This window comes from Dendronephthya gigantea, unplaced genomic scaffold, assembly GCF_004324835.1.
Source record: "Dendronephthya gigantea isolate DGI-Jeju-01 unplaced genomic scaffold, DenGig_1.0 000241F, whole genome shotgun sequence".
Classification (NCBI taxonomy): Eukaryota; Metazoa; Cnidaria; class Anthozoa; order Malacalcyonacea; family Nephtheidae; genus Dendronephthya; species Dendronephthya gigantea.
In genome coordinates, this window is record NW_021163251.1 from 60375 (window position 1) to 70398 (window position 10024).

At 38.6% G+C, this 10024-nt stretch overlaps 1 protein-coding gene across 1 annotated transcript; it reads left to right on the forward strand.

Annotated features, from left to right (window-relative positions):
• The first annotated feature begins 110 nt into the window (after window positions 1-110).
• LOC114540581 (treslin-like) lies at window positions 111-6515 on the forward strand. Its single transcript, XM_028560703.1, has 16 exons — window positions 111-829; window positions 910-1231; window positions 1418-1800; window positions 2006-2155; window positions 2191-2312; window positions 2406-2707; window positions 2778-2842; window positions 2935-3015; window positions 3118-3227; window positions 3316-3394; window positions 3481-3737; window positions 3868-4178; window positions 4312-4396; window positions 4542-4603; window positions 4742-5941; window positions 6073-6515. Exons 1-16 carry the CDS (start codon window positions 134-136, stop codon window positions 6513-6515), a joined length of 4668 nt encoding a protein of 1555 aa, XP_028416504.1. The 5' UTR covers window positions 111-133.
• The last annotated feature ends 3509 nt before the right edge of the window (window positions 6516-10024 follow it).

Genomic DNA, 10024 nt, shown 5'->3' on the forward strand with positions numbered 1-10024 from the left:
TAACTAGCAGGAAAGTAGAACAGGTGAACTGAAAATGAACAAAAAAAAAGGAGAAAAAAGATGGAAAAACCAGGAGATGAAAAATAAAAGTGGACATCCGGGGGGGAGAGAATGAGGAAACAATTTTTCCAAGATGGCGGCAAAGTTTGAACAAGGAGGGAATTTTCAAATTGTTTTTCTTGTTGATGTATGCGTTAAAGAACATAATATTTGCAACGAACACTTGGAGGATGTTCACAGTATTAAATTGCGGGGTATATCGCGCTGTGTCTTACGTTTGTTACTGCATTTTGACTCCGTTTTAAAGAGTGGAAACAGTACTCCTTTGAAATGGGGTTTTAAATTCTATAACTCTAGTGTACTCAATTTTGAGTACAAACGAAGTCGGTTTCACGAATTAAGCAGTGAATCCTTTGAGCAATTTGAGGCAGAGCTGAGAACTCGGTTTAAAAGTGCTCGTGATGGTCAAAGCTCGACGGCTGGTGTTACAAGTCTATCTTGTTGTGTGAAGGAGATTTTGCAAGATTTTCCGTGGGTTACTCCAGACATCAGTTCGCCATCGAGGACTGCTAAGAATGAACCCATTTTTGGCCATAATCAAAAGTCAAGGAATTATTTATTTGTCATAGCGGATTGCCCTTTATCAGACACAGATTTGGGTCAGTTTTTGAGCAGAGATGACAACTCCTATGATGCACAGACTGTGTTCAATGAAATATTTTCTGCTGCGTTGTATGAGGAATTCTACAACAAATGTGGTTTATCATTGTTTTGGATTGATTCAGGTCTATGGTGTCTGGCTCCTGAGAAATTAAAGCAACAAATTGAGGTTTGAATGAATTTAATGTTTCATACAATGACTTGCTCATTTGTCGCATGATCAATTTATCATCACTTTCGTTCTTAAAGGATTGGAGAGGGCACTCGTTGATGTCATCTGTAACAAAACAGCTTAACGGAAACATAATTCCCATCTCAATGCTACAAAATGGGGAAAATATTTGCAATCTTGCTTTGGAGAATGGTACATCAACTCCAAAAGGCTTTGAAAACAGAGTTAAAACACTGGCTGAAGTTCAGGTCATGGCAGCTGTTTTTAAATGCTCGTTTGGGAAAATTGTTCAGGCTTTTCTCGGTGGAAAAGACTTTATTTGTAAGAGGGTCGTTAATGATGTCAGGTCATTAGCAAATGGGACTAATGGATTATTGAGTGGAATTTGTTATTTTCGTGGTAAGTTTTTGTTAGAATTAAAAGGTTCTAAGGGCCATAATTATACTCCCAAACTAAGGAAAGCAAACAATAACAAGGGATCAATAAGTGGTTGTTTCTTGTGACAAGAGTCCTTGACTTAGCCAAAAACAAAAAGAACAACACATTTCTACATCGTGAATCAAATGTATAACTATTTTTTTTCAGAAAGGAGAGTTTGTTCTGTCATTCTCTCCTACATACTTCAGAACAAGTTAACATCTCATCACAAACACATCACAAATGAAATGTGCGAGAAAACTGTCTCTGATCAGAATTCAAGAGTGGCCCCAGATTCTGAAAAAGCACTTAATGTTGTATTCACAACTAAGACAAACAATGAAACAAACACAGAAGTTCAATGTGTAGAGAATTGCTTTGTTATCAAGGGTGTTCTTGCCAGTTCAGATGTCTCAGCATCTTGGATGAATCCAACAATGTTATACTCCTGTTTCAGTGGAGAAAACTGGAATAAGAACGAAAATGATAGCTTCAAGGCTCCTTTGTTTCACCAGATGTTAGCTCTGACTAGTCATAAATCTCTCTGCATGGTAAGTCATAATACACCTGCATTTCAATTCAGCCTCTAAAATTCTTCCAGATACAAGTTTTTACTTAAATTTTCATTCAGTTTTGCACAGAGGAAAGTTGCTCAGAGTAATCAAATTTCTATACTTGGGAGTTGACCTCATTTGGGGATAAAATATCTTCACCATTATTACACTAGCAAAAAGCTTTAACAAACTTTCTTCCAAGGTTTTGGAGTATCTTGAACCAACATTGGGTACGCTTGTCACTGGAATACTTCAACCAGTCACCACACTCTGTGCAATACTGAGTACAATCGAGAAGGACAAGCTGCTATTGGTTGAGAAAGCCATGTTACGTCATAGGTCACGTTGTGGGTATATACTGGCACATGTGACGTCACATCAGATAAGATGTTGCCATTTGAACTACAAGAAGGTGAAAAGGTTGATGATGATTTTGGTAAAGATAATGGTGGTTGTATGCTGGCTGAAGAAAAAGGCGGGAAAACGAGCGTAATCGATTCGTATATTTGGTAAGCGTAATTATGTTTATTTATTGTAAAAAATGAGTTCGTCAACGCGAGAGTTATTCTAATTCATAGTTATGTAATTTCATGTCAAAACAGTGGCTTCCAAAAGAGGAATTTGAAAGAACGAGGTCAAGGTATAGGTTTGCGCAAAAAACTCAAAGATTATTACTCCAGGAAGAAATCCGAATTAAACAGCGAGAAGCATGTAGAACTTCAGGCGATGACGAGGGGACGATTGTGTCAAGAGACAGCCTCACAGAGGATCAAGGCTGCGCAAATAAACGAAACTTCATCTCAGAATAACAAACTAGAGAGTACAATGAAGACTGATGATCCAACTGAAGTGACATCGAATTTTGACTCGGAGAAAATGGACGAAGATCTCCCAGATCTGTCAGGTAAATGTCTCACACAGGACGAATGGAATTGTTTAAATCCTGCAATTCATTTCGGATTATTTTCATTTAGGTATTAAAAGTATTGACGATCTAAAAGCCAACTTGGAAGAAGGTTACAAAAAGTGTCTTCAAGAGGTACGTAGAGGAAAGTCTTTCTTAGAGTCCAAAATCGTGGTGCAAAATTTGAAAACAACCCCAAACTGAACAGCTCCCATTTTCCTTCTTAGGAACAATCTCTCACCGTTTATACAAGCCGTGTTTTTCAAATGATTGAACACTTCAAACGAGCTGGACAACTCAAAGATCTGGTAAGTTTATGTCGAGATATTTTCTTTGAAGAACACTTCGGATGGAAAATGAATCAGTCCAGCAGAAATCACCACCAAGAGTTATCTTGTGTCTCTTTTTAGCAAGAGATCGATGCTATTTTGAAGTCCTCCGTGCTACGTGATGCTAAAAATCTACGCGAATTTTCCGAATCTGAGGAAAGCGAATTGTACAAGGAAAAGATTGTCCTGGAGTAAGGAATTCTATTTAGTCCGTAACTACAACATATTGTAGCGGTTAAAAACATAATGGATGTTGAGAGGAATTGTTTTTCCTTGCAGATATAAATTACAAGTGTTTCTTCGTTTGGAATTTGCCGATAAATTTGGCGTCGAGGATGAAGAAAAAGCTGCTGACGAGGTCTGTATTTATTGAAATACGAACAGCATCGAAAGAAAATAACTATCCCGGCGATTGTTTTAACGTATTTTGTGTTTTATTTCCAGGTTACTTCAATGCTTCGTGCGATTTCGTTTCAAAAGGATCCAGCTTATCTTAGTTCATTCTTAAAGAAAAGCATCATTCCACGATATGCTGGCAATCTCTCCAGTCTTCTCTGCCTTGTTTACGATCATGGTTTGATGCAGCGACCACCAAACGAGATTCTCTCTCCATCACAAGTCACCAGTGATGAGGAAACGCCTCTTAAATCACGCAAAGATCTGTCCTCAAGTAAAAAGGCCGAAAGTGTGGAAGAAATGCAGTAAGTTTCGTTTTAACTTGAATATCCGCGTGTCACTTCATTTTCAAGCGATATCTTTGCTTTTGTCGTATCTATGTCCGCGACAAACGCTTTTGTACAAGTGTTGAAATCTAATCTCTTGTGTTTTCAGTTCTGAAAGTTCTCAGAGTTCTCGTGTGATGGTACGAAGGAACAGTGTCATGGCGGTTCCCGCCAAAAGGCGCGAGATCGTCATCCCGATGAAAGGGAAGGCAGACAAGGGTCGTAGGAAGGCAAACAGCGCTGGAAAGAGAAGCGGAAAGAAACGATCTTCTTCAGGGAAGAAACCAGTCACACCAGTCAAAAAAGTTCGTCGAAATCTCTTCGTTGGCAACGAGAGGAGGTCATCGCCCAGGAAAAACTCGAAGGCCAGCTCTTCGACATCAGAACGAGGCAATCTCACGCGACGTCACACGATTTCAGGTAATTAGTAGCAGCTTCTGATCTTAATTCCCCGCAATCGTAACATAATCTCCGTTTCCCCGTGAAGGACTCCCCTTCCCGTCTGCCAGGTGAGCCTGAATCCGTCCATCGACAACTTCTTCTCTTCTTTCAGCGTTTTCCAGTAAAGAGAAAGTTGCTGACACTCCAGTGTGTAAACAGGTCTCTCAGCGTATGTTACGTCGCCAGGAGTGGGCGAGGTATGGCGGGCTCGTATTATTGAGAGACGTGCTGGCCGCTGGCGTGTTATTGAAAGATTTTTAAATATAAAATGGCGAAGTTAGAATCGTACCATTTATAGCTTCAAATTAACCTTTTCATTCTTTTTTATTCATTTTTAACAAGACGTCGCACAAAGACTGTCACTGATGTGACTGTTGTAGAGGAATCTCCTGACAAGGATCACGGTAAATGAAGTTTATTTATTAAAACAACTTTGCGATTAATTTTTCGTATGTTTTCCTGCTGTTAAGAGCTTAAACGAGAGCTCCTTGGATTACGTTTCTAAAGTATATTTCTTTTTACCTGATATTTTTCTCTCAAAGCCATTCTTCCACGAAGAAGTCCTCGTCTGAAGACAGCGACGTTTTACTCGGCTTCTCAAACGGCGCTATCAACAACTACAATGAAATCTAGCGACAAACTGACTCAATCAACTTCAGCCGATGTCGCGTCTGGGGCTGAAAACAGAAGTGGTAGAACTCTCCACAGAGCCAGAAGTATGAACAGCAAGTTGGATCTTGCTTCTATTTCCAGTCCTGGAAAGAAATTCACGAGAACTTTGAGTATCAATGAATCATCATCTTCGAAACTCGCCAAAGAAGATTCCTTCGCCGAGGTCTTTTTGCAGACTGATGATAAAAATGAAGGCACCATTCTCTCCGTTTGCTCTCCTGATAAGCAACAGGATTCCACATCCAGTCGAAATGTACTCACCGTTGACTCCAAGGATTCCTGTGATGACCCAAAATTACCCCTTAGTACCACAGAAAAACACAATATATCAACTGATAGTCCTTCCAAACGTACTTCACCAAGCTTTACATCAGTTCACTTGAAAAGATCCTTATCTCGAAGATCGAACTCGTCACCCTCATTATCAACTACTCCACCGTTAAAACCCTCAAAATCCCCGCTCATCAACCACAAATCATTTCCAACCACTTCACCTGTTTTATTTAAGACTCCAAGGAAAACACCGAAATCATCTCCAGTCAACTTTAGCCCGGATCAAATATTTGATATTTCAATTCCACTCACGCCCGTAAAGAGCTCGCATATTAAACCAAGAAAAACAGATACAGCAAAAGATTCTAAAAAGACACTCGACACGGTGACGAGGTCACCATCGGAATGTGTCGATCCAACTTCGGAACGTGTAAACGATTTGACTACTATCACGAGGAATTCGGAAACTGTCGGTGAAAGCTCGGAAAGTGTCGTTAATGCTTCGCCCGTTTTCAGTCGGAAACGATCTTTAATATCAAGTGCGAAGTCTTTCAGGTCAAAAACATCTCTGAATTTTGAGAGTTGTAGCACTATAGTTGATATGGGGGACTCTGACGTAACAACAAATGACGTCATAGATCAACTAGATAAGTCTGTACCTTTTGTACAGACTGAGGTGTTTAAGAGCCCGGTTACGACAAAACGGAAGAAAACTGCTTTAGTAGGAACAGGAAGGATCAGTCCTTTGAATCAGATTTTGAAACAACGAAAAAATCATAGAAATACTTCCCCTGCAGGTAAGCAAGATTGCTGTGAGCTTGGAAGATGATATTTACTGAATGAAGCTAAGCCTTTGTATTCATTGCCTTGTATCCATTGTATTCATATATAGACTGTCGTTTTAACACAGCATCTTCAATTTATTTAGGGACACCTCGAGGTGAATTGAATAAACTTGAAGTGGATACAAGCTCTGTGAATTCTTGTAAAGAAAATGAACAAACGTCAAATCGCAAAGCGATAAAACGGAAAATAATATCAGATGACAGCAATATTGAAGGCACAACTGATAACAAACAACCATCTTCATTCATCACCGAAGATGACCTCTCTCCAAATAAGATAATCTTGACTTCCTCGAGTCATGAAAAGAAAACTACAAAATTTCTTGCATCGCCTTGTAATTTACGTCCACATTTCACTCCCATGTCATTGTCAGCTGATAGTCTGAAACATTTGCAAGAGTCGCCTGTTCTACTGGGGACTAGTCCCAAAGCTACTGACATACGGACTAGGAAATGGTCGGAACGTAAATCGCCCTTGACTGCATCCCAGACTTCCTTGCGCAAGCGTTTACGTCACGATTCATAGTTTCAGAAAGTGTATTTTTTTGTGCATATAAAAATTGTTATATAACATGTGATAACATCAGAAACTGTTCATTTTTGTTGGTGAACCAAATGGAAAGAAATGGTTGAAATGTTGATACATCTAATCGCAAGACTACCTGCGAATGGGGGGTAGAGAATTTTGCAAACCTTCCAATTTGGAAAAATAAAAGCACGGAAAGTTTCGTGTGTGGTCTGTGGATGAGCTTCGTTTAAGCGGACTGTTTGAAATTTGCACAATATCATTTTTTCGCCTTTACCTCGCTAGCAAACTAAAAATTCGCTGACCTCCCATTTTAATTAACTTTCACTAATGTAATAGGCTTACATTTAAAAAATATTTCACCAAGTACTACTAGTAATCATGCAAAAATATCTTTGCATTAAATCATTTTTATATTGTTCTCAAAATGTCCAAATGAACAACAAATTGATACTACAAGAAAAAAAAATATTTTGTTTTTTACCGATTTTACTTTGCGATGAGTTGGTACTTAGAGAGGCTATTGTTCCATTTGAATTTTAACGTTTTTAGCTTTGCATCGACTGCACTCTTTTTATACCTTTCCAGTATATTTGCTCCTTCAAGCGCATTCTGCCTCCTTAAATTTTCAAACATGTCCTCAAATGCTTGAATCAGTTCCTTGCACGACGATTCGAACTTATTCCATACTTCGGCGCGAGAATTTAACAATTCCTGTAATTTCTTAGTTCGAATAACATCGTATTCTGCGCAATTTCCAAAATGAGTAGTGCGCTGGTCGTTTTTATCTTCCGATTTATCTGAAAAGAAAATCTGGCAACTTTTGCAGGGATCAATTCCTTTGGTTTTGTCATATGGAGACGCTTTCTCTAGGTCATATTCTTTTGTTCTGTCCACACATTTAAACGCTTCCACGTCTTCAAGTTGCACACCATTATCGTTGGCATCACTCCGCAATTCACGCAGCTTTATGTAAAGATATAACGGTCGGAAAAAAGAATCGACACCCAAAGAGACGCCAAAATGCTCTTGCTTGGTTTTGTGTTGTGCCCACACTACGGGCTTCAAATAGTTCCTGTCAGGCAGGCTCTCCAAGAATGTGCGACCAATTACGGAAGAATTTCTATCATTTTCATTATTGTTATTATTATAACAAAACATACGTCGCACCTATAAATCAGAAGAGGCAAGAGCTGTAGCATATATATATATATATATATATATAATATATATATATAATATATATATATATATATATATTATATATATATAATATATATATATATATATATATATATATATATATATATATATATATATATATATATATATATATATATATATATATATAGTAGATGAAATTAAGTCTTAAAATGAATTTATTTAGCTATCGCTACTCTGAGTTTCACGATTATCTCGATCTTCAGGCGATTAAATTCAGTTCGTTGGATTGCGTGATTAACGGTCGGCTCACGCGCACTGTTAATGTTTGCGCGTGCGTTTGAAATTTCCAGCATAAAATTTATCGCGATGGCGGCATTTAGCATATAGTTCTGATCTTTTGTTTAAAAGTATATGCTCATCAGCTTTCATAAGGCAAAGTTTTTCTTCAATGCAGAGATTACAACGCTTTCCACCAGGTTTGTGAGGATAAGCATGACGCAGAATTGACCACTTCAACTCGAACTCCGTATTGTCTCTTTTCAATCCCCAGATATACTTTGAGAGCTCCGTCTCCTTTTCATACTTCTCGTTGTTAATCGACTTCTTGTGGTTACGGAATCTTTCTTTGAACGAATTTGCAGTCATTCCAATATATTCCTTAATTTGCCCGTCGACTGATGCCACCCTTGCCTTATACACAATGCTTTTAGTTAAGCAGTTCTTATTCAAAGGGCATTCTTTCGGATTTCTACAGTTGCAATTATCTTGAGTTGGAGCGACTATGGGTTTGGATAAAACTTGCTTGTTATGGCGAGATATTACACTTTTAACGTTGGGCATGCAGCTATAGCTAACTTTTACTGTATTTCGGTTGAATAATTTGTGCAAAGGAGTTGTAGAGGGGAAGTGTTTATCGATAAGTTGTAGGAATATCCGAGCGATGTTTGTTTTCACTGATTTGCTAAATGGGGGGTTAAACCAGATGACGTTTCTTTGACGCTTACGTTTCGTGGATGGTGGAGAGGGCGGACAGCTGGACGAATATTGGAGGGGAACGTTGTAATTGCTCAACCCAAGTGCGTTTTCGTAGAAAGGTTTGCATTCATCAAAGGATTGCTTGTCGGAAGAAAGTGCTGAGATACGTTTGTTGATGGATTTGGGAATTTGCTTTATGATTGATGGTGGATGGTTTGATCGGCTGTTGAGATACAATGGTTCGTTGTTTGGTTTCCTGTAGGGTGTGTATTTCCCATTGGTTAAATTCAGTGTAATGTCCAAAAAGTTGACAACTTGATGGTTAACTTCGGCCGTTATTTTAAGACCAAATTGCTGGAACATGTCGTGCAGGATCTTCCTTGCATTGTCTGCACTCCTGCCGTTTACGCCTTTGATTACTGCAAGGCCATCGTCTCGGTAAAGCCCAACATATTCTTTGCCGAATTCATCCGCAAGTCTGTTTAGGACAAATAGACCAATCAACTCACAAATCTCGGCACCATCATAACTGCCCATGGTTACATCAAACAATGAATCGTTGCTTCGTTTTCTCCAAGCGTTACCGTTGTGGAATAAGAGGGATTTACGAGCGTGTTTGATTATAGAGATATCTTTGTCTGGGATGGAAATAAAGGATTGGGCCCAAACAATTGCTTGATTGAGAAGATCTTCAGTGATAGAAGGGTAAAATTCAACTATGTCAAAAGACAAAAAGGTGTAGTTGGACTTATCTTCGATATTCTGGAACCAGTTGATGACAGATTTAGAATTTTTCCATTGGTTGACTTTTGTCGCACCTCTAATTTTTGAGTTGATGTTGTCTAGGATGACTTTGCTAATTTTTCCTAGTTCACTTTTAGATGGATTTATAAGTCGGCATTTCATGCTGGATGGAAAGTTTGGTTTGTGATCTTTAATTGTGATAAAGGCGTCGTGTTCAGCCATGGTATCGATGCGGTTTCCGATGGACAGATCATTAGTAATATCTCTAAGTTCTTCATTAATACTGTCTGCTTCGTTAGAACAATCGATTTTGTACGATTTCGTAACATTTTCGGTCAACAGTTTCTTATAGGTTTCTGGGTCTGTTTCATAAACGTTTGTTGTCTTGTCAGCGAATAAAAATACGTTGTTGGAAAAGAAAGAAAGATTCCGTAACCACAAGAAGTCGATTAACAACGAGAAGTATGAAAAGGAGACGGAGCTCTCAAAGTATATCTGGGGATTGAAAAGAGACAATACGGAGTTCGAGTTGAAGTGGTCAATTCTGCGTCATGCTTATCCTCACAAACCTGGTGGAAAGCGTTGTAATCTCTGCATTGAAGAAAAACTTTGCCTTATGAAAGCTG